Source organism: Podarcis erhardii (genome assembly GCF_964252035.2).
Source record: "Podarcis erhardii genome assembly, chromosome: 3".
NCBI lineage: Eukaryota > Metazoa > Chordata > Lepidosauria > Squamata > Lacertidae > Podarcis > Podarcis erhardii.
Window position 1 is genome coordinate 2697092 of NC_138507.1, and position 25115 is coordinate 2722206.

At 42.1% G+C, this 25115-nt stretch overlaps 1 protein-coding gene across 2 annotated transcripts in view; it reads right to left on the reverse strand.

Annotated features, from left to right (window-relative positions):
* Positions 1-15320, reverse strand: part of UGP2 (UDP-glucose pyrophosphorylase 2) — a 35266-nt gene extending 19946 nt beyond the window's left edge. Inside the window, exons 1-4 of one of the 2 annotated variants that reach the window (XM_081855596.1) lie at positions 15262-15320; positions 5672-5799; positions 3586-3693; positions 809-994 (exon numbers count right to left, since the gene is read on the reverse strand). In XM_081855596.1, coding sequence (XP_081711722.1) covers positions 809-994; positions 3586-3693; positions 5672-5785 — 408 coding nt within the window. In that variant the 5' untranslated portion in view covers positions 5786-5799; positions 15262-15320. Of the gene's footprint in view, positions 1-808; positions 995-3585; positions 3694-5671; positions 5800-13663; positions 14099-15261 lie in introns of those variants that run through there. The other variant, XM_081855595.1, reaches the window with a different exon arrangement.
* Positions 15321-25115: the final 9795 nt, after the last annotated feature.

Sequence of the window (25115 nt, forward strand, 5' to 3'; positions counted from 1 at the left end):
CAGAAGATATTAAAAATAAATTTAAGGAACCACAGAAAGAAGGGAAAGGAAGTCAAGTTTTGAAATGTCAACATGATTGTAAAATCATTGAAATGTATAAACCTGAAAAGTATTTAAAAAAAATAAGTATATGAAACTTCAAATTTCCACAAAATTCTTCAAAATCATTTTCAGCAGCTGCCCTCCTCACCACCCTCCTTCAGAGGGGATGATTAAACTTAAGCACTAGTATAAATCCTTGTTGCTTTCCCTGATCAACAATGAACGAGAAAGTTAACAAAATACAATGACCATTGCTTTGGAAAAGGTGTATCATCAAAACAAAGAAAAAACTAGCCTTTCACTTTCAAAGCAGGCTTATCAATTTTGGTTGGACATTTGGAGGGAAATTTTCAAGATAGAGTACTAATATTTCATAAAGCATTTGTCCCAAGGAAGTAACCCTATATAACTAGCATGCTTACTGTACTATACGTAGACCAATATTAAAAAAGGAGAGTAAGTTTTGCTTCAAACTTTAATGGAAGCTTCCACAGGCTCTGCCCACGGGCTTTTCTTATAAAGATTTAGAGTAACAATCTTAGTTACTTATGAGATTGTAGTAACAATTAAATATTTCTGAACAATGCAAAATTATAGTGCCTGCACAACTCACATTTTCTATAAAACAGAGGTAGCTCCAGCTCCCATCAGCCCCAGACAGCATGGTCAACTGTCTGGGATGATGGGAGTCAGAGATAATTCAGCAGCAACCTAAAGGCCCCTACTATAAAGATTTATTAACGAAGAGAAAACAAAAGCAAGTTACCTCAATCTGCTGAACTGTGAGATCCAAGAAGGTATTCTCATTTCGCACACCAATAAGGCTTTTGGGGCCTTTACACCCCATACTGGTGCCCAAACCACCATTCAGTTTCACTACAACCAGCTTGTTTAAGACTGAAGCAACACTATCAGGCAACCCCCTTGCTTTTATCTTCTCATACGGTTGTATCTGAAATGAAAACAATGGATTTTAAGAATTATTCATGTTATTTACATGGTTGAAGTGTCTTGTATGTTTAAAAAATAATACAACAGAAGTATTAAATCAGGAGGAGGCTCTAAACTAAAGATACTTCTAAACGCATTTTAGCTTTGCTAGCAGTATGCCATCCTAGTTAAAGTTAAAAATTCATTGCATTTTAAGCTGGGAGGAATATATTTTGAACTTCCACTCCACAAAGATAAGTTGTTTTTCAAGTGTGTCATTTTCAATTTCTACTAGTTTCTTGGCTACTATGTGTGTTAATTATTATTCAGATACACTAACAGACGTGTAAGAGTGTTGCCTGTCTGTATCATAAGCATGTTAATTTTTTAGGGTTTCATAATTTTACTCACTGTAGCTACTTCAGATTAGCCAATTCTGTTATTGAAAACTTTATAGTAAAACTTTAAAGACAAGCTTTAAAGAGTTTGTTAACAATAACATTAGATACTAGATGAAATTTTCACCCTACCCCATAGCAATTCAATCACAAAGTACCTTTCCTGGCCCCAGGCTTCAATAAAAGCAACCAATAACCATTTATTGTTAAGTATAGCTTTATTTTTCACTGCAAACTTTCATGTTTTTCCATTTGTGTGACCTTCCCTTTTCTAATCTTTTAACACCTATGTTTCTTTTTTTAAATTTTGGGTTTTTAGTAGCATTGCTGGCTTTAACTGTTCTTTTAATTTTTATTAAAATCATTTTACTGAATTATGGTGAAGGGGCGGCTATGAATCCAAACAGATAAATAAGGTCACTATGAAGCATTCAGAGCAACACAAGAACCAAACTGCATTTCAAATGCTCTGCAGGTTTCAACAGACACACCATTTTGGCTTGTAATGCACATGATTGTGACTATCTCAAAATGAATTATAACTGGTAAAGCTCAGTGAAGCAGATCACAGCTTTTAAAATTACATGTCTGATAAAGTAGTTTCAGGCTGAAAATAAGCCATAGTTGCATATGACTTCATGGTCCATACTATTCAAATGAGGTTGAGATCCATCTATCTTTCCCATTGCCAGAATAAAGATTCAAAATAAAGGGTTTTTTTAAAAAAAGTTAACATTGAGATTAGAGATATGCAGACATTATTCAATTGCACATGTTTGTTTTTCTTTAAAGTCACATCTAAGGCACAAAATTTCATTATAACAGTACCTTTGACGTACAACATAAAGGTAAAGGTAAAGAGACCCCTGACCGTTAGGTCCAGTCGTGGACGACTCTGGGGGAGCTGGCATGCAGCTTCGGGGTCATGTGACCATCAAGACTAAGCCGTTTCTAACGAACCAGAGCAGCACACAGAAACGCCGTTTACCTTCCCGCTGGAGCAGTACCTATTTATCTACTTGCACTTTGACGTGCTTTTGAACTGCTAGGTTGGCAGGAGCTGGGACCGAGCAACGGGAGCTCACCCCGTCGCGGGGATTGCCGACCTTCTGATCGGCAAGTCCTAGGCTCTGTGGTTTAACCCACAGCACCACCAACCAAGTTAAAGATAGAAAATTCACTGCAAACAGATGACTGCAGAAACTGAAGACTTTAAAATATTTTGTGTCCCAAAGAGACACCCATAAAATTTCATTTTTGCTATACTGTATTAGAGGAAGAAAGTAAAGGGAATCTTTGGAAGCAATGCTACACAGTGAAAAGTGTTTTCATGGATTTGAAAGGTCATACATAACCATTGTAATAATCTATTAGAAGAAGAGTTTGGATTTGATATCCCGCTTTATCACTACCCGAAGGAGTCTCAAAGCGGCTAACATTCTCCTTTCCCTTCCTCCCCCACAACAAACACTCTGTGGGGTGAGTGGGGCTGAGAGACTTCAGAGAAGTGTGACTGGCCCAAGGTCACCCAGCAGCTGCATGTGGAGGAGCGGAGATGCGAACCCGGTTCCCCAGATTACGAGACTACCGCTCTTAACCACTACACCACACTGGCTCTCTATTACACTATTAATACTTTCATCATGCTCATAAGAAGACCAAGGCAACTAAAAACACAGACTGCAATGATGCTAAGAACATAAAGAAGCAATGCAAAGATAATTACCGTATATACTCGAGTATAAGCCAACTTTTTCAGCACATTTTAAATGCTGAAAAAGCCCCCCTTGGCTTATACTTGAGTGAGGCGGGCAGCGGTGGCGGGACGAGCGGCCCGCAAGGAGCCCTTTCTCGCTGCTGGTCCCGCCACCGCCACCCGCCTCTCACAAGGGCAGGCACAGGAACCGCAGTTGGGAGAGGCGCTGTCAGCGGAGGAGGAAAGCTTTGGAAACAATCTCCACCACCCAGGGGTCAGTTGCCAAGGTTGGCTAAGATCTCTTAAGTGATGGAGACCACCTCACATCTTGAGGATAGTGAGCTGCTGGTGTGTCATGCGATTTATTGACTTCAATGTAGCATGTAGAGGAAGAACACTGGTTGGTGGAAACTTGGTTACTGGAAGGTTTTACAGCCCATTCAGCAAGCAAAGGGTGTGGAGTCACAAAACAAACAAAATCCACTGCAGTGGGGTTATTCACATAATGTTGCAACTTACAGAATCTTCTGGAGGCCTCTGGATCTTTCCCCAGTCCACAGAAGGTCCCTTTTCTTGTAAGAATCTGTGAAAGAGCTTTTTAAACCCTTCTAGATCTTTCTTGGTGTGCTGAAAAAAGACATGAGAGGGCAAGTTTTTTTAAAAGTAGTATTAGCCAAGAGCACAATTGTCTATTAACTCCAATGCAAGCCCCAGTGAAACCGAGTTTCTTTACAATTCCCATTAAATTAAACAGACCCTATAATGGAAAAGAGACTGGTGCGTTCTCTTCCATCAAACTTTCAAGAAACTTTGAGACTCAGAAATATAACCAGATTCCAATAGCTGTTGATAAACCTAACATTAATATACTTGTCTATTACTTCTTTAAAGCTATCTCACCTAGTACCCACCACATCTTTTAGGGAATTCCATGTCAATTATTAGTTTTGTCAAGAAACAAATGCTTCATTTTCACTTCTAATCTTTCATAAATGTCACACCACTCCTTTTTGATGGGAGTGCCTTAATTGTGGGACCCTCCCCCCAATGATGGTTATAGCAGACCCAACTCAGTTTTCCTTTTAGGTTGGTGGTCAAGGGGTTTTTGTTCCATTTCACATTTTGTTAATGTTTTTTTAATTTTACTTAGTTATGAGAGTGGTCAACAATCTTTATACACCCATGAACAGACATGCATTTTTGAGCAAGTGCCATGAGCATCGCCACATCTGGTTACTTCTCTCCCCTCCCCAAGAGAGACAGAAAGCACACAAATACTTTGTTTTCCCAATATAACTGGGTAAAAGTTGGATCTAGCAGAATAATTCTGAGCCCTGAAAAGCACATATAATTTAAAAGAGGAAATGAGTGTCACTCTTCCAACTTTCCCCTTTAGCTCTGGGTAGTTTTCGAGGGAGAAAAAGTCACTTTCACCACCTCATGGCAGGAGGGAGGCAGCTCACAAGACATTAAACCACTGTGTGTTTTTTTCTTAAGAGTCAAGCAGTTTATAATTTTTAAATAAAAGCAAGGGCAAATTTGTTCACTGTATTATGGTTTGAATGCACTTCTAGGTTATGTTACAAAGGTGTTGCAAAGATTTCTTAGAATTTTTTTTAAAAAGTGTTTCTTTACTAAGTTCAAAGATGTAACTTCTCTTAGGAGTATTTTCTCTAAACTATGAAGTCGTAGCCACCTTAGCCTTTCCTGGCAAGAAAAGCTCTCTAATTCCATATTTATTTTAGATGGCCTTTACTAGCTGTGCATCATCCTTTTTGAAAATACAACCAACTACCTGAACGACACATAATATACTAAATTAACTGCATCTCTGATTTGTTTAATATTCTAATACTTGCTGTTTTAATTTCCAGTCCCTTTTCTAATTTCAAATCTGGAATTTGCTTTGTTTTCACTTCAGTGAGCTTCACAGGGTAGTTACAGCTAATTAGATCCTGTGCATGTGCAGCTGGGAAATTTGTCCCCAAAGGCATCAGTCTGCACTTACACTGGTTCTCATCTGCTACTTGTTGCCCATCCACCCAGTTATGCAAGTTATACATGTAGAGCTTGTACTCATCTTGGGATTTTCCACTGTGTAACATCCAACAATGTCCTACTGATGTCTCATAATATCCAAGCACAGATGTCTGCAATGTCAGAGTGAGGGAAATGTCCCAAGTGGCTGGGCAGGAAAAGCACACTCTGTCATCACACAGTTTGGGCAAATGTATCAGCTGATCTGGTCTTAAGACACCATTAGTTTCAACAAAATGAAAAGCAATATACTAGAGACTGTATTCTAAATAAAACTGTACTTTACTACAGTCCTGTGGACCTACATACCAAAGAACAAGAGTTTCTCAACAGGCCTGAGTTTTACATGATTAGCAGGTCCAAAGATGTCGGTCTATAACTTATTTCATTTATTTATTATTTATTCAATTTGTTAGTCATTTTATCTTGCCTAAGGCAACCCAAAGCAACTTAAACCAATTTAACATGAAAATGTTCATCTGCCCATATTTCAAATATTCTTCTAAATTTTTAGAAGTCATACCAAAAGCACTTCCCTCATGCACATTTAAATAATTGAAGTCCCTACCTCTAGTTCATTCTGTGGTGCAGTACCAAGTATCTTGTCCAGTTCCACTTTCATGGAATATTCCAGTTCTTGTCTAATCGCTTCCTGGAATTGGGAAGTACCGGCCTGAGACATCGCTTTGCTAAAATCTTTATAAAAAACAGAGAGGTAGAGAGATGGGAACAAAACGCTTGTGTGGTAAAGTGTAGGTAACTAAGAATGCATTAGAAAGCAGTTTAGTATTGTTTCAGATTTCTTTTCTACAGAATTAAAAGTCACACCATGCTTCCATTTTATTAATCAATGGACCAAAGGAAGAGGATGCACTTCCATTTGTGTATGTACTGAAATAACAGACAATGTGGCCATCAATAAAAATCTAAGAACTAATAGCAATCTTGCAAGCAAGGGCATCAGGCTGTTCAATAGCCAAGCATTGCAGATTTGCCTAGCAATACAAAATATGTCATATAAAAATAGAAACCTGCTCATGAACTGTCATGCTCCATGACAGTTAGCCTCCCGTAATGTGTCTGTTATTATCTCCCTCCCTTAAAAACATCCCCTTATCCAGGTATTCAGCCATTACTAAGCAACACAAAAAGTGAATTGCTCTATCCCTCTCATCTGTATTTACTTTGTTTCTTAAAGCCACTTATTTCACACATGCAGAGAACAAAATCAGCATCTAGTATGAAGCCTTAGAGTGCTGATTCACCTTATATTGCTTTGGTAATTTTTAAAACAAACTCCCCCTTTTAATGCATAAATGCCTTGAACATATTGGTAGTCTCAGGAAAAAACACAAGATTAATTTGGGAATGTAGCTCTAGGGGAAAAAATTGAAGTGACAAATATAAGTGAGATTCTGAAACACACATCTTCTTTTGTAATAGAAATTGTGAAGAAAGTTCAAAATCATCCAGATGAAAATGTCTGTTTCAACATGCAAACATTGCTTTTCATTTTACAACACTCCTGATTCAACAGAAAGGCATTTCTAGGTGTTGCAATAATTGCCCAGAGCACTTTTGTTTTATGTAGAAATAGCTCTAACATGCTTAATGGCTTTCATTATATCAGAAGGTATGTGGCACTTTCTAATTCCTCTGTTAAGCATGCAATAGCCACTTTTGTTTTTCAGGGAGGAAAGTGTTGCAATTACAGTGGTACCTCAGGTTACATACGCTTCAGGTTACAGACTCCGCTAAACCAGAAATAGGTTAAGAACTTTGCTTCAGGATAAGAACAGAAATCGTGCTCTGGCGGCGTGGCGGCAGCGGGAGGCCCCATTAGCTAAACTGGCGCTTCAGGTTAAGAACAGTTTCAGGTTAAGAACGGACGTCCAGAACGAATTAAGTACTTAATCTGAGGTACCACTGTAATGTACTATAGCAGAAGACAAGGAGAGAGACTGACATTCCAAAACTTTTTGGTACAATGCAATTATGTGCACATAGTTTGGAGTGTAAATAATCATATTTGAAAAATTATCATGAAAAATTAAATGAACATAGAAAGTGTTCATTTAAAGGCTGCAAGCGAGAGAACTAGGCATTAGTTCCCCGGGCGGAAATTCAACAAGCATGGCATCATCATCGCAAAAGCCCACCAACCAGATCAACCTTAACAGACCTTGACCAGGGCTTTAAAGGCCAATCGTAGCATTTGGTCACATTCTTGGGCATACATACACACAGTCCTTCATATCATCAGATTACATACCATTCTGAGGTTTACATGTCAGAATCAATACCAAATTGAACTTGGAAATAAATGGGAAAACAATGCAGCTAATGCAAAATTGGTGTGATCTGATCAAACCACCAGGCCCCCACAAGTATTTGGGGTGGGGGGTTAATTCTGCACCAGTTCCCAAACTGTTGTCAAAGGCAGACCTCCTATATAGAGGTCGCCTGTGCTTCCATAGGTGACAACAGACCAAGGAATACCCCAAACTTCATACCGGGGGGCAGTGTTGAAGGAAGCCTGGTCCAAAATTGACTGCAAACCTTCATCACATCAGAGGTTTCCCACTAACTCCAAGTTGTTTGCCCTTATCCTACAACTGCCTCCAAATACCTGGTTAAGGTATCTACTGCCTCCCTGGGATAAGCAGATAAAACAAAATATATTGTGTTTTCTGTATACAAAATGTGTTTTCATAGAATCAGAGTTGGAAGAGACCCCGAAGATCTAGTCCAACCCCGTACAATGCAGAAATATGCAGCTGTCCTCTGCTCTAGCCCCCAAATGACCTTTCCTACCAGTTTCACTGGAATGTAAAAAAGTGTAGATGACAGGCTGGAAATCTCTATCTAGTGCCGAATTCAGCCTAGTTAGATCCAATAATTAATCTTCTTTATGTTTCCGTCAGCTTAAATGTAGTTTTCAGAAGATCTCTGCTGCAGGGGGGAGTTTGAGGCTTCGCTCCCGCAGAGTTGCAATACTGCTATGTCTGCAGGCTCAATCACTTGTGTCCCCCCCCCCCCGTTCCTCTCAGAACTGGGGTTTGAGGGTCGCAGGAGAGCCCTTTTGCAGACTGCTGGACCCTCAACACCCTGAGAACCCTCTCAAGACTTTTAAGGGGGTGCACCTCGCCATGGTGCTTCCCCCCTGTATCTCCACGGGGCTCGAATCCGTCAGATGATCGGACTAGCACTCCTTTTTGCCATTTGCAGAAACTGGAAGTCAAAGTCCCATTTTGTCAAAGCATGGATACCATGGCTGATGGTATCAAAAGCTGCTGAGAGTCCAGAAGCAGTAACAGAGTTGCACTCCACCATCCATCTCTTGGTGAAAATCATTCACCAGGATTTTCCAAAGTAGTTTTTGTGTTGAGTGGGCATTATTGTTTTGGAATATGTTTAGTAGGGCCAGTTCTGGAGTGACGTCTAATATTTGCTTAGTTATTTTGCATATTTCTTGTATGATTGATGTCCAGAAGAGTTGGGTTTTAGAACATTCCCACCACATGTGGAGGTACGTGCCTGTGGAGGTGCATCCTCTCCAGCATTTTGGTGAGGTTCCTGAGCTTACAGTGGTACCTCAGGTTAAATACTTAATTCGTTCCGGAGGTCCGTACTTAACCTAAAACTGTTCTTAACCTAAGGTACCACTTTAGCTAATGGGGCCTCCCACTGCTGCCGCGCTGCCGGAGCACAATTTCTGTTCTCATCCTGAAGCAAAGTTCTTAACTTGAAGCACTATTTCTGGGTTAGCGGAGTCTGTAACCTGAAGCGTATGTAACCTGAAGTGTATGTAACCTGAGGTACCACTGTATTAGGATTAGTTTCTGTGGTGTTAGGTACCACCTGTGAGTTTCAGATTGAGTTCTTTTCTTTTCGCCGATATGGATTTGAAAGGTTTAGACCACATTCTGGTCCATTAATGGAGTTAATCTCATAGCCTATGTCGTTCCCCCATTGTTTTTTTATTACATATAGGGGTTTGTGGGATTTTGGAGTAGTATTTTGTATACTGCAGATACCATCCCTTTGTTGTGTCCCTTTGTTGTTAGGAGGTTTTCAAAGGTTGTCAAGGGCCCAGTTGCAGCTGATTTTACTACTCGAAACCTGGCAAATCAAAGGCTTATACCACCTAACAGACTTCTACAAAAATAACAAACCCATATTAACACAAGAAATAAAAGACAAACTAGGGGACACCGGAATGCCCAGGCTAGCACATCACCAATTACATGCCTTCTTAAACAATTCAGAGACAGTTGTTGACTAACAGTGTGATGAGTGTGATCGTTAGGCAAGTGCCATTTAAATGTTTTGTTTTTTTTAATAATATTTATTAAAAATTTTCAAATATAACAGAAAAAGAAAAACATCCAAATTTAAGGCCTTATTTTCAATGTCATCTTTCCAGGACTTCCCCTCCCCTCCCCCTCTTGTATTCCAATTCTTTCAAATAGATTCAGCAAATTCTTACCCCAAGTTTTAAAATTATTATCATTAACCCAATTTAAAAAATATTTTCCCATCCCCTAAAATCGACCTGTTCCCTTCCACGAGTTCCCCTCTTTAGTATACAATACAGATTAACATAAAAAAATAGAAAAAAGAATAAAATGTAATTTAACACCCTTTGGATTCCAAATTTCCCTCCCCCCTTTCCCGGTTGCGTTCCCAATGTCCGTCAATGTCTACTGTCGTCCTGGAGCTCCCACATCTAAGCCATAGTCCTTCACCAGTCCGCTTTGCTGTCTTTTTAATAGTCTTTGCCGTCTTTTGGTCATCTTTGATTTCGAATGTCCAATCTTGGAAGGGGTCTATCTTCCAACTTTGTCCAGTTCTTGTTATTCTTGTTGTTCTCTCTTCTCTTTTTTTTTTTTCCCCTGCTCTCCTGCACAAATGTTCTAATTCCAAAAAGCTTGTAATTCCTCTACAGAGGGTTTGTTATTCAGGAACAAAACATTACGTCAAGTCCCTTCCATTCTTCAATAGATAAATCTATTGTCTCCTTTAGTGTGTAGACCTCTGTAGACAAAATAGTGTTCCATTTCTGCAGTTTCCCAGGAGATAAAAAGTTCGATTCAAATTCCATGCCAGCAATACTTGTAATGACCCACAACTCCTCTAGAGGGATTATAATAACTCAGTTTCCTTCCCGATCACACCCACCAGTCAAAGTAACTTATTATTCCTTGTTTTAAACAGTTTATATCCAATTTGTAACAAATGTAACCAGCAAAGTCCTCGTAACAAAGTTCTCTTTTTGTTCTTCAGTTTTGGCAGCTCCTTTGACAGCTGTCAAAACCTCTATTTCTCCTCTCCCAGCGCTCTCACGGATCGCTCCTGGGGTTTTTCGGGGGGGGGGGGTTGTATTTTAATTCACATTCCACTTTTCTCCTCCAGCCCAGCTTATAATTTTCCATCGCGAAATTAATAACTTTATCAAAAAAAAAAGGTTGCACTCGATCTTAGTTGTCAGGTCCTTTGCTTTAGCTCCTCTACAACAGGGGGGAGGCTGACTTCCTTTTTGCACCTCCCCCGCTCGCTCCGAATTTAAGAAAAAATTTGATCCCCTTTTTAATCCAAGTTCCAATTACTCACGGGTTATTCTTTTAAGTCCAGATTTTCAATGGAAGAAGTCAGCGCTCTCCGCCAAATGGCATGTGGCTTCACTCGGCAGGGGAAGCGGAGGACTCACAGCACCACCACCCCGTCACCCGCTCCGTAGCCTTTAAAAAGGCTCCTTCGCGTGGTCGGGGGGGGGCGCAAACGGTGCCCGCCGAGTCACCATGCCCATGGGTTTCAGCGCCCATGGTTTTTGAGGGTCCCCGCGTCGCCGACGCGGTAGAACCCAGCCCCTGCCGAGCAGGCTCCCTCCGGAGCTCGGAGGGAGTCCGCCATTCGGCAATGGCGCCAACCCGGATGTCAGTGCCATTTAAATGTTAAGTGCAAGAAGAAAGGTGGTCTCTCTCTTTTTCTAGCAATACTCTTATTAACAAATGTCCCAAATTAGGGTCACATTCTGTAAGAAGGGTTTGGTCAAACAGTTGGAAATCATGCTTATGTGAGCTAAGGCCCCAAATCTGTTCAAATAAATTGCTCATGTAAAAATTAAGTGTTATCATCTGGCTGTGAATATTGAATTTAAAGGAAGACTAGGCAAGATCCAGCCAAAGTCTCATTCATTTCAGTGGGAGTGTTAAACATGCACTTAGCTCTACTTCACTGAAATCAAAAGGATATTCCATTCCTACTGATTTTTATTTCAAGACAATTTCCACTGAATTCAATGGGACCTCTTTGGGACTAGGTATGCATTGGATATTTGCTCCGTGTTTTATGGAGACTGATCTTTTAAAGCACCATACTAAATGTTTTATATGTTGCAATGAAAACCATACCTTCCCACTTCTTAGGATTTAGGACAACAGTTCTGGCATCATGTAGTTTTTGCTATGCTATTTAGTTCAGTCATTCTTTCTCCCTTGGAATTGATGGTATTTTATCATATGAATAAGGGTAAAATCCTAAATTCTTTTCCACCCATCTACCAATTATCTGCCTGAATAAATATTAAATCCAAGTGTTCAGCTGAGTTTTAATAGCTAACGGTCCATTAAATTACTTGGCCTAAATGCTTAAAATAATCCCTAAGTATGAAACTTGAAATAAAACAAAAGTCCTAAAAACGAAACAAAAAACAAGAAAAACAGTATGTTATCACAGATGGATATTTAATACCTTAAGTATACTTTCAGCAAAGGTTTGGACCAAACCTGGCTTGCCTGAATAGAATGCGCTATACAAACTCACAGCACAGAAAGGAGTCTTGGTTACAGTTTCTTTTTAAAAACTAGTTTACAGAAATGTTAACGGGTATTACCATAGAGCAAAGTAGCCCCAAGGAGGGATTTTTAATACATGTCATACAAGATATATTTATGCAGCCAGTAACACACAGGTTTTAAGAATACTTTACTGGCTAAAGAATTAAGGCACACAGCACAAGTGTCATGTGTAGGCCATTGCCTGTTACCTCATCTGTAAACAATATGCTGTAGTAATTTGATGTTAAATAGCAATTATCTTTTTTAAAATATCAAATATAATGGGAGAACAGTGTACACTGTTCCCTACAGATCAAGCTCATTTTCTTTTGCCAACACTTACGTCTATTTAGTCAATATTTTAGCCTTCTTAAAATTAGCTCACAGCATTTTATGTATTCTACTACACCCATTCTGCATTTAAGGGAATAAAATCTGATGTACCATGAAGCAATTTCACCCAAGCATACAGTTACAAACCATTTGAGCAAAAGAAAATAGGAAGCTGTTACGCGTAAACTCCTCAGCTTCTACTCATAGTGATAAAAATCTCCAGCAGGCTGGGAAATATCATGTCAGGTTGTAAGCATAGAAGGGGACATTTTGATGTGTTTAAATGTATGCTAAAAATACAACTGTTTCGATTCCAATAAGGCAATTAAATGTACCTTTAACCTAATAAAACTGACACTTTGAGAAACATAAGCAACCTCCCCTTTTTATACACAAAATGGCCTCCTCCAGTATTGGGCTTTAAAAGTGCAATAGCACACATAAGGAGAACATTTCATCGTCCCTTGTTGCACAGAGTTGACTGGCTGTAGGTAGATGACTTTCAGGTTCAATCAACCTTGCTCTTAGCTCTCTTATTAGTCTGCCTACAAGCAAGACATAATCATACTACACTCGTATACTATATATTCGACAGTATCCCCCCACCCCAAAAAAATCAATACTTGACTTTTTATATATTCTCTCAGTTCAAAGTACTGTGTTCTGCACAATTTACACATAAGGACTGAAAATCTGATCTGTTTTCTCCAAGTAGGTAATTATAAAGTTTTTCTGGCATACAAAAGGGCACAAACTTTTAATTTAAAATAATTCACACTGTTGCAAGAATCCTTTTTTTTTTCAAAGAAAATAAATGTATCAGTCATTAGGCTTCCTGAAACGTCTTCTTATGGACTTTCCCAAATTTCGCAATAGAAGTCTCCGAGAATCAAACCACTTACACAGAACCCGTGGAATGAGACACCCATACCTTGCCAGAAAAATCTCACGCTATAATTCACCAGAAACTATTACACCAAACCACAAGACATGTAGAGAAAGGTTTAAAGACCACTGACTTGTGGACAGAAAGGCCAGGCAGCAAATCTGGAGGGACCCAGTTAGACCCCACCTGCAATTTGCCAGATTCGAGGCAGCGGCTACAAGACACTTCAGTCCAGTTTTGCAAATTGAAAGAAGAGAAAAAGAAAGCCTACATACTCTCTCACCCAAGCTAAGAGAATCAGGTGAGAGCAAGCGGCAGGGCTCCGCGGTCACCCGAGCACCAACTAGAAGGTCGGCTTAATTAAGCCAATGATACTCCTTTCAAGCCACCCACCACCACTGCATCTCGGCAGCCTCTGCTTGTGAAAAATAGCCGTTTTATTTAAAAACACACACAACCCCGGGCATCATGCAGCTTTAAAGGAAAACTAAGTAGTTCCTACCTTTTGCAAATGACGACATTTTAGAGCTTTATGGGGGGATACTCTTGTTTTATAAATATAGAAAATATTTAAGACACGCTTCTCCCCACAAAAATTACAAGAAACGCTCGGAAAAATAGGAAGGTTGGTTTGGGAGGTGGTTGTTGTTGTTTGTCCTTGCCGCCCTGCTTCCTGTATATCTCAGTTTAAAAGCATCGAGAATAGGTTAAAAATATATCTATTAAAAACCAAAATAAGCTCCCCCACTCCCCCGCAAAAAAACCGCTAAAAGAATTTTCACGTAAATTTCCTGTCTGGCCCGATTTCCCCGCTCCTTCTCTCCATCTGCCCTCGGAAATAAATGAATAGGGCAAGCGGGTTAAGAGGGAAAAACCCCAAAGAATTTAAATTTCCTCAATGCAGGAGGCGGGCCTAAGACTGTGTCTCGCCCCCCTTCCGCCCTCCCCTTTCCCCGCCGCCCTGATTCGCGGCTCCCCGGGGGGAAGCTCCCCTTCCCTGCCCCCCCGGATTGGGGCCAGCAGCTCCCCGCCGAGCCGGCCGGCCGGGCGCCCCGTTCCTGCGGATTTTCGAGGCGCGCCCGGCACCACTAGGCAGGGCCGCCCGGCAACTCCGCCCGCCCGCCCGCCCGCCTGCCTGCCTGCCCCCGGGTTTCAAGGGAAATCCTCCAAGAAGGTGGTGCGTTTACTCCTCCAGCAGCTCAGCAGCTGCTCCTGTCCCCTGAAAGCCCGGCTTCCCCGGAGAGGAGTTGCGCTTTCAGAATCTGCGGCGGGGGGGGGGGGCGCCTGAGTAAAATGCAAGACCAAAAAAATATCACACGATAAAATGTCCGTCCAGCTCCCCTCTCTCTCCTGACTTTGGGGGGGGGTGTCTTGTGTTTACTCCGGAGGAAGCCCCGCAGGCTAGAGAGATGCGCGCAGAGGTTGGCGCTGTTTGACAGTGAGGCCACGTGTCCTGCATTGTCAAAAAGGATCGGCTGAAAAGCTCCTGCGAAACTGCCCCGGGCGGCCTGCGCTGAGCGGAGGCAGACGCGCCGGCTTCCTCCCGCGCCGCGGTGCGCAGCGCCTTCCGGGCCCGGTCGGCGGCCCCTTTTCTCTGGCACCCGCATCCCGGAGGCTCCCCTGGACCAGCTGGGCTCGGAGAGGCTCCAGGCGGCGGCACGAGGGGGGGGCGGGGGGGGACACACGAGTTTCCTCCCCACGGGCGAGCAGAACGCGGCCAGCGCCATAATTGCGGAACACCAAACCCCCCCCCGCTAGAACTCCTTGGAACAGGCCAAGAGCCCTTCCCCCCCCGGGCAAGGGAGGGGCTGCTGCGGGGGGGGGGTCACGCGGGACAAGCGCCACGCACAGATCTCTCTGGCGCCCGCTTCCCGGGCCCCCCCGCAGCCGGGCGCCGCCACCATTAGAGGGGGGGGGCGCGGGGGCCGCTTCCCCCCCCCCCAGCGCCCTTCGCCCCCCCCCAGCCCCCCCCACGCCCACGCTGCCCGCCGCCTCCTCCCCCGAAGACGGGCGGGAGCTGCGTGACGGGGAGGCGCCACCCACGGAGGGAGGGGCAATGGCGGCGGAGACCCCCCCCCCTGCCCAGTAGATTCTCGTTACCTCCTTTCCGCCCCTTTTCCACGTTTGCCTTTCACCTATTTCCCGAGGGCGGGCGGGGGCGGGGGAGGCACTGCTGGGGGGGGAATATATTTATCTAGACTGTCTATCTCAACGGCGTGTTTCCTGGGCAGCTCGGGGCTCCGCGAAGGGGCTGGAGGAGGACGAGGAGGAGCGGCCGCGACAGCAGCTGAGGCAAAACAGCAGCAGCAGCAGCAGCAGCAGCAGCGCGGCCTCGGCCCCCTCCCCCTCCTCCTCCCCCTCCCCCTCCCCCTCCCCCTCCGCCTCCGCCTCCTTCTTCTTCTGCTCGGGCCCCTCGCGAACGGAAGCGCCCTCTCCGCAGGCCTTGAAGGGCAGCGCGGCCTGCGCGACGCCGCCAATCAGAAAGCAGGCCAAGCCAGGAGGGCGGGCCTTTCGGCGGCCTTCGGTTCGCTGCAGAAGCCCGGCGCTTCTCCTTGGCTGCGAGCTCGCCTTGGGCGGACGCGGCTTTCGCGTCCGGGAGCGAAAAAAGACCCCGCGTGTGGGGGGCTGCCCGCCCTTATCAAATGGCGCCTTGATTCTCCTGTCTTGGAGGAGGGTTTGTTTGCTTTACAGTCAAGTACATTATTGTTTATTATTTGGTTCACAAAATTTACACACCGCTTGATTATTATTTTTAAATCCTCAAAACGGTTTACAAAAAGACAAGACAACAATACTTTAAAGGGTAAAGGCAAAGGGACCCCTGACCATTAGGTCCAGTCGTGACCAACTCTGGGATTGCGGCGCTCATCTCGCTTTACTGGCCGAGGGAGCCGGCGTACAGCAGGACTAAGCTGCTTCTGGCGAACCAGAGCAGCGCACGGAAACGCCATTTACCTTCCTGCCGGAGTGGTACCTATTTATCTACTTGCACTTTAAAGAGTACAATAACGTTTAAAATTCAAATCATCCAGCCCATTACAGTCTCCAGACACTGATCCAACATTGCTACATGCGACCCTGATAGAAAGGAGAAACTTAGCTAAATGTCATACACATATTGATGATGTAACACAATGAACCATAAACAATAAAGCAACATTTTAAAAAATTAAGGTTGCGACTCTAAAGTACGCTTATATTGGAGTAAGGCTTTTAGGTAGCAATTCTATGCACAGGTTTATCGACAGGTTTCTTTACCGCTTCCTGGCAGGTGTCCTAATGTAGCTGGGCTGCTATTAGTGGAATGGATGAGAGCGAGGGACAAGATTCGTCTCTTCCAAAAGCCTTTTCTCCCCCTTTCTCTTTGGCAGTAAGACGTAGTCCAGAACCACTCTCCTTATGTCTACTCACTAAAATAGCTGGAATGTCTTATTTATGAGACCTAAAAGCTATTCATAATATTATCACACAATATATTTATGATGTTCTTGGGCAGTGCTATGTTGCACAATCTTTGTGTTGGACAACAACTCTTACTGCAAACTCAAAAAATATATTTTGGGTTTTGCAATGGCAGTTAAAAGATCTCTAAACCTCTTGCCATGCCCCCCACTTCATGCTATGCTTCAGAAGAGGTGTAAACTTATTTGTTTTTTCTATATATGTGACTAAGAAGAATGGACAGTTTCTTAAAACAGTCCCAATCCAATGCTAATATCTAATGATATGTTGTAGTATTTTAAAATTTCATTAAAGGTTTAGGATCAAATTAAATGGCAGCATTCCTATTTGTTTAAAACTAATATTTAATGTATCAATTAAATTAAATTTAATGTTTCAATTATTTAAAACCAATAATTCATGTTTCAATTAATTATAAAATCACTGGGTTTACTGATGGATCCAGCTTTGTAATTGTGGTCCATGAGGCCTTTGCGGCATGTAGCACCTTCCATCAGCTAAGGCCATTGCACCAGCTACAATCCTTCCTGAACAGAGAATGCCTGACCACAATAATATGGGCCTGCTTTTGAAGATGCCTCAGGAATTTAGACTTCAGCTAAATGAAACCAACTTTAGAGAACATCTACCAGTCCTGAATCTGTTTTACTGGTATGTTTCCTAGCACAATTCAGACAAGTGGTGCTTACCTTAAAGTGCTTGTGTAGCCTGGTACTAGAAGGAGTGGCTTTTCTGGGTCTCTCCACCTACTGAATTTTGCCATCTGTCTGAAGTCTGCCATCTGCCATCTGTCTGAAGTCCTGTTTATGAAACTCATTCCCCAGGGAGGCTTACCTGGCACCTGATCTTATGTCTTTCTGGTCTTTTTATTTTCCCCAAGTCTTTTTAAAAAAACTGCTCTTTCTTTCTTTCTTTCTTTCTTTCTTTCTTTCTTTCTCTCTTTCTCTCTCTCTCTCTCTCTCTGTGTGGTGTTGTTTTTCTGCCTCTACTGTTTCCCCCCTGCTTTATTTTTGCTGTTACTTATTGTCTAGATTGTAGTGATTTAAATGCTACCCTGAGATGGTTCTTTCCTATTGTAGAGCAGGTTACAACTTTCTTATGAATAAATGAACTGGTCAATTCTATTCAGGAATGTCATTCAGTCCATCTCCAAGGGCAGATAGCTAAACCAGATCCCCCAGCCCTGCAGAAGCTGGCCAGAAGAGCCTAAAATCTAAGCCTTGGCCAGGTAACTCTCTTCCCAGGACAACAGCCCTTCCCCGACATGTAGCTCTCATAACAATAATAATTGCACCAAGCAGGAAAACAGCCACCCTCACTAGCCTCATCCCCACCATTGTGCCCTTGTTCTCCATGTGTTGTGATTACATCCTCTGCTTTTTTCCTTGGCGGAAGCAGGGGGATGCATACCCCTAAACATCTTTGTACTTTTGCCCATTTACTGTATTTATTTTTCCCGATTTGAACTATAAAATGATGATTTTCTTGAGTCAAAATGAGAGTACCCCTAAACATTTTTTTAAAGAAAAAAGCACTGGTTACATCTGTAGAAGAGTCTCTTCCATGCATGTAGGCTCCCCTTGGGTGTAGAGCTCTGCCATGTATGAGAAAAACCTAAGGGCTATAAAGTTCTAAGTCACACCTAATTGATATTGAAGCCCAGCATCAGTAGCTGAGGTTCAGGGGGATTAGTGGTCTTGTGTATCACCTTTGAGTGATGCCAAAGGGCACTAAAGGGTGTGAAGCTCTGGACTGATACTCAGGACAGGCTTTTAGAGACTAGCTGGCCAATTTTCCACTCCAGAAATTTCCTTCTTCAATCAATGCTCGGTTGTCTTCAACTTTCTGTGATTCCTGTGTCTTCTTAACCCTCATTGGAAAATTCTGGCAGCATTATTTAATCTACAAAGCTTCAGCAAAACATATGTGCCTACCTGGTTATGATTCCTTATTTGACACTGTATCAGGGATGGGGGAAGTTGTGGCCTTCCCACCCATCCCAATTAGCATGGTCAGTAATCAGGAATTATGGGAGTTGTAATCCAACTATACCTGGAGGGCTGCAGGTTCCCTCATCCCTGCACTAAACTGTAGTAAAGTGGGTTGTAGCAGATGTTTCTATTAACCCCAAACCTGTTCCATTAAGTCACAGTGATGCAGCATGTTTGTAAACCCATATTTTCCACATATGTGTGACTTGTTGTAGCCTGAAGCAGCCATTCCCATGTGCACTGTATTGATTCTGTAATTTAGGACTGTGTGAATACGCCCTCTAATTTCCTCCCTTATAAAACCTTACAACTATTCAGAGAATGGACATATGACAAATTGTTTATGCCTGTTCTTTTGGCCAGTCTACTTGATCACATCATTTTGGGATCTTGCCTGATGAGAGAAGAAGTTCCATTGAGGGAGGCTTTAAAGGGAGGAGTAGAATATTACACTGTTTACTTAGCAATTATATTTCCCAGAGAGCTAGATTCATTATGTGTGCATCTGTTTTGCCTTGCTGCAGCAATCTCAAGTGGTATATAGTATATTTATTAAGAGAATAACAAATAAAGTTTTGTGACAAATACATGTTAAAATGTAGACAAGTTCAAATTCTAGCCTGCCTTAATATTAGATCCAGAAAGCACGTGAGTCAGGCATCTCCTGCCTTCTTCTCTAGGCACAGTTAGTCCTTTCATAGCAGATTTATTGCATGGAGGGGAAGTCCGCCAAAAAACCATAAATTTAAAAGCTACAAATTTCTGCACTCTAAACTTGTCTGACACCTTGTTCATGTTTTCTTCCTTATTCCAGCATCAATTCTGTAATTAAATCTACACAGATCCTTATATGAATACACGGTAAAAGATAAATAAAACAGGTCGTTGCTTTCAATGTATCCATGTGGCTACATCCCCTTATAATTTATCACCTTCTGTTCAGAAGACACATTCGCTTTCCCCCAGTAGATTTGCACACATCTTATTCAATACATAGTCACTTTGGGATTCAATACATGCTGCGGGAATTCACTTTTCAACACACACACACCCCAATCAGTTGACTTGCTCTCTGGACATGCTGTGAATATTATACACGACTATATTGATATGTGCAAATCTACTGAAGAGTCAGCATAGGTTAGCATAAATGTATTTGAAAAGGTCATGTGAATCAGTCGTAACTAAACAAAGAAAGCTTTTCAGGCATTGTTTACAAAGGTCATATTGGACCCTAACATGGTTTAAGAGCCCCAAAGAAGGACCTCCAGGAATCTGGAGGAACTTCAATAAAAGAGGAATCCACCACATTAGCTTCAGGCACCAACTATCAAGACAAGGAAAGATTTGTATAATTTAGTGTGTTAAGGAGGTGCATGGGTGTGAGAATAGGTGCACACAGAGAGAGAGAGAGAGAGAGACAAGCAGGAGGCCTTGAAAAGTAAGAAAGTTATGAACTACAGAACTAAACCTAGTGCTGTTAAGTTGCCAGTGGCGTTGTACTATTTGTATTTTTAAAGGTTCTTTAATTCTCTGACATTTAACAGCTTCATATAAAGTACAAGCATTGGCTTTCATCCCAGTACATAAATTTTATTTTATATTCCTGAGCTATTCTCTGAGGAATCTCTGAGAACATCATTCTTGCAAACTAAAAATAGTGTCAAGGAACACTCAGAAGCAAGCAGCTAACCATTTACATCCAGGTTGCTTGAATGATCCAGAATCCATTACCCTTACCATAAAGTGTGGTGATTAATAATTAAAGGAAAGCCAAATGCTATTCAAGGTTTCATATTTGAATGTGCAAGTTGTGAGATGGAAAAGTATTGCGTGTGCATGTATATATGTGGGGGGGGGGTATGTGTGTATAAAGGTTCTGTGCTCTGTTTTATAATCCTTCTCTTTGACAGCTGAGCTAAGTGAAACACAATTTTTACACCAATAATTGACCTAAAAGTATCCACAACTATAAACAGGAATAGCATTCCTAGATGAGCCTTTATTTCTTCATACATACTGTCTGTTGTTTGAAGTAGAAATTGACTGGGATCTCTCATGTTTCTATCTAACACCACTATCTAACTATATAGCAGTTTAGGGATGTTGGAAGCCATCCAGACTGGCTGGGGAAACCTAGCCACATGGGTGGGGTATATTTATTTATTTATTTATTTATTTATTTATTTATTTATTTAGATGAGCTTGTCCATGCAAAGTGGACTAGAATATGAAGCGGGTGGAGAATCAGTTCTTAAGGCAGTCAAGAAAAGTAACTGAAGATGATTACAGATTGTTGAACATAGAAAAGAAAACATCAACATTTTCTATGTAACAGAAGGGAGCCAAAAAGGCCTGGGTGAGGGGAGATTCAGATTGTCAGATTTGTATACTTAACCGTACATACATTTTTATACAAAGTTTTTAGGAATGTGGAGGTGGGGGAGAACCAAAAGTAGGCAGAAAAAATGAGGATGCTAAAAATACTCATGGCAGTTTAAGCATTTATTCATCTATTGTCAATCAGCACAGCAGCATTCCTCTGATACTTAAAAACTCCCCTCCCCGAGGCCTTTTATGGCAGTTTTCAATAGTACTATAGTACATAGAAACAGTAAAACTTTTCCTCCAAGACAATCATTGGCAAAAGTAGAGTAGGAGGCTTCAGGTAGGAGGCTTCAGGTAGGAGGCTTCATTTTCCCTTGTGAAACTAGACATTTTCCAAAGAAAGGGGCAGCAAAATACACCCGTTTGTGCTCTCTTTAACTAGAAATGCACTTTCTATCACACACTTAAAGCTACTTAAAGCTACTCTACAGCAGTCTCTGATCAGATTAGATCAGAATTCTCCTTTTAAAGCCATTAATTTGCAAAATGAGAACAGGTTCCAGGAAGTAAAATGCATTTCTAAACTGCATATCGGTTCCTGGTTCATAGTCACCTCCTTCAAAAAGCAAATAAACACTAGTGGCAAGAGAGCAACTGAAAGGAATTTCCTCTAGTTTTATATTCCCAAGGGAGTCATTAGCACAGTTAATTAGAACCCCAAATCGGATTAAAGGGATCGAAATAAGCAGCGTGACTTTCAGAGTCTCTGAGCACAGCTGAACATGGTTTTTGTATGTTAACAAACCTGAAGTATTCAGCAGTAGCAGCAGACTAAATCTGGAAGGCACTCTTGTTAAACTGGCAACTTTGTTTTGCATGGGGCTCAGTGCAATGGCACAGCTCTCTTTTCCCTACAAGTTTTCATTTTTGGTTTCACTGGCCATCATTCTGCATCCTCCACAATGTATGAGACCGAGTGTTCTGTGGCATAATAGTCACCCCCCCCACACACAAAAAATAATAGCAGAGAATATTATGGGGGCAGGGAATGCAAACATTCATTTTCTTCTAGGGGGAAGGATAGGTAAGAAAATCTCTGACATTTTATTTTTAAAAATGTGGATTCACCATTAGCAAAAATTGGGAGTCATGAGGATGTGGGTTCACATGCATTTCCCTCCATTATTCAGCACTGTTTCAAAGTAAACATGTACAGTCTGGTTCTGTTAAGATACAATAATCCTGGAACTCTAAGATAATGACTAGGTGTAGAGTCCCTGGCAACAAGATTGCCTCTTGTATCCATGGGTTTGATTTACGGAATAGCATCCTCACCATTCTGTGATTTTTCTTCCAGTTCAAACAGTTTCAGAAGGATGAAGTAGGAAGAACATTCAAATCTGACAGTGGCTGGGTACTTCTAATAACACCTGGGCACTTCTGGTGCTTGGTGGGTGATGGTGATGATTGCCAAGCACTTTTGATACTAGATGTGCGTTGGCCGTGAACTCATAGTAGGAAGAGGAAGCCACAGAGAGCATCAAGAGCACTGTATGTGGGCCGTGAAGGTGACAGCTGTGCTTTTAAAGTTGCACAGGTGACCACAGCAGCTGGGTTTCCAACAGGACACTCAAGGACAGTGAGTTTGGTAACAGGCTATCCCCTAGGGAGAGGGGACATGGTCTGGGATGCATTAGAAAAACTGAAAGGCTGTATTTTCCCACCCCTGGTGTGAGGTGTTGAAATGGTGTTGTTTCTGCAGCAAACTACAGTGGTACCTCAGGTTACATACACTTCAGGTTACAGACTCCGCTAACCCAGAAATAGTGCTTCAGGTTAAGAACTTTGCTTCAGGATGAGAACAAAAATCGCGCTCCGGCAGCGCGGCGGCAGCAGGAGGCCCCATTAGCTAAAGTGGTGCTTCAGATTAAGAACAGTTTCAGGTTAAGAACGGACCTCCGGAACGAATTAAGTACTTAACCTGAGGTACCACTGTACATGGGTGAGTGAGTGTGGAGAACATAAATGCCATAGATGAAGAGCCATTTTTTATGAAGTCACTTTTCTGTTCAGTACACTTAAATTTATGTAAGTAAATTCTTTTGTGGGATAACAAATGGACAAATCTCTGAAGAAGTGCAAATAATTCAGCTTGAGGATAGGGAGAGTAAGAAACATGAAGAACGTGGCACTAAAGTACTTGGCAGTACTACCAGGGAAGGTGGAGCCATTTCTTGGAAATGAACTCATTGGAAATGAACTCATTCATGGACTAGCAGTCAATGAAGTCAGTATTTGCAGAACAAAATATTTTTTCTTCCTCAGGGAGATATTTGTACAACAAAACCAGAGTGTCCAGTAGGCATAGACCAAGGAGTAGCACTCTTTTTCTACCGGCCTCAGTGTTTTAAGTTGAGGCAACTGAAACAAAAATAAAGTGAGGCAGAAGTTTATTTAGAAAAGGAGTTGCTGGCATTTAATTGCAACTGATTATTTGGCAAGTTGAATAATAATAATAATAATTTATAATTTATAAAAAGACATAAACTAGGACCTGGCTTGTATATGACATAGGGGTGCCAGGGTGTGGGTGGGTTGGTGTGTGAAAGGGGGCAAACAGCCTGTAGGCCTCTAATGTATTATTTCAGTCATCTGAGAGAGATGAAAAAGTCATTATAACTTGTGCTCAGTTACTCAGTGAAACCTAGCCAATGGATCTGGCCTAGAGAATAGAGCAGATTCTCAAATTTATGTATGTGTAAATAAGAGCCTTCGTAAATCCAAAGGATGAGTCCTGTTGGTGCTATAATGTGTTAGGTAGCACTTCCAGGTCTAATTTTACAACTCAGCATAGGCAATTATTTGAAAGCACCACACTCAAAAGATTTCTTCCCGCAATGTTACTTCCAGTACCAGCACTTCACAATGGTTGTGTCCAGGAAAGCACATTAAAAAATAGAAATCAATTCTGTTTATGCATTTAAAAGGCCAGCATAGATTATTTGTGGCCTGGAGACACAGGAAGAATTAGAAATGTCTTCTGCTTGTTTGCACAGTAGACTTAGCAAACACTTTATGAACAGTGTGCTGTTTTGCTTCAATTGTGTGGTAAAACTTTCAGAGGCTGATTTAATTAATATTTGTGTGTACAGTACAGACCTGTATTCATGTTTACAGACATTTCTGGGGAAAGTCAATATGGATTTTTATAAGCAACTCAGCAGTATTTCCCTGTTAACATACAGTAAATATGTGACATTAGGACGTGGGTGGCACTGTGGTCTAAAACACAGAGCCTATGGCTTGCCAATCGGCAGTTCGAATCCCCATGATGGGGTGAGCTCCCTTTATTTGGTCGCAGCTCCTGCCAACCTAGCAGGTCGAAAGCACGTCAAAGTGCAAGTAGATTAATAGGTACTGCTCCAGCGGGAAGGTAAACGGTGTTTCCGTGCACTGCTCCGGTTCACCAGAAGCAACTTAGTCATGCTGGCCACATGACCTGGAAGCTGTCTGCGGACAAACACCGGCTCCCTTGGCCTATAGAGCGAGATGAGTGCACAACCCCAGAGTCGTCCACGACTAGAGCTAACGTCAGGGGTAAAGGTAAAGGGACCCCTGACTATTAGGTCCAGTCGTGACCGACTCTGGGGTTGCGGCACTCATCTCGCTTTATTGGCTGAGGGAGCCGGCGTACAGCTTTCAGGTCATGTGGCCAGCATGACTAAGCCGCTTCTGGCGTCATCAGGTACGTCAGGGGTACCTTACCTTTAAATATGTGACATTATATTTCATGTTAAAGTGGTGACATTTGGATATCCCTAAAAGATCAATCCCACCTGTTACCTTTATATCCTGCCTTTACACTGAAAGACAACAGAGGTTGGAGGGATTTCATGGGGAGCTGGGAAAGGTATTTGGAGCCAATAATCTTCATTGAAACCACAACAAGGTCTAAAAGGGGCACAGAACTGGGCTTGCAAATAACCAATCTATTTTCTGACTTTATAGAGTAACATTTTCGGTAGCTGAACCCAATTCCAAACTAACCCAGAAAGTTTCACTCACCACTAGAGTGAGAAAGTGTGAGTTAGAGTGCTATACTAGGACATGGGAGAGCAGGGTTGAAATCCCCACTCGGTCATGAAGCTCACTGGGTGACCTTGGACCAGTCAC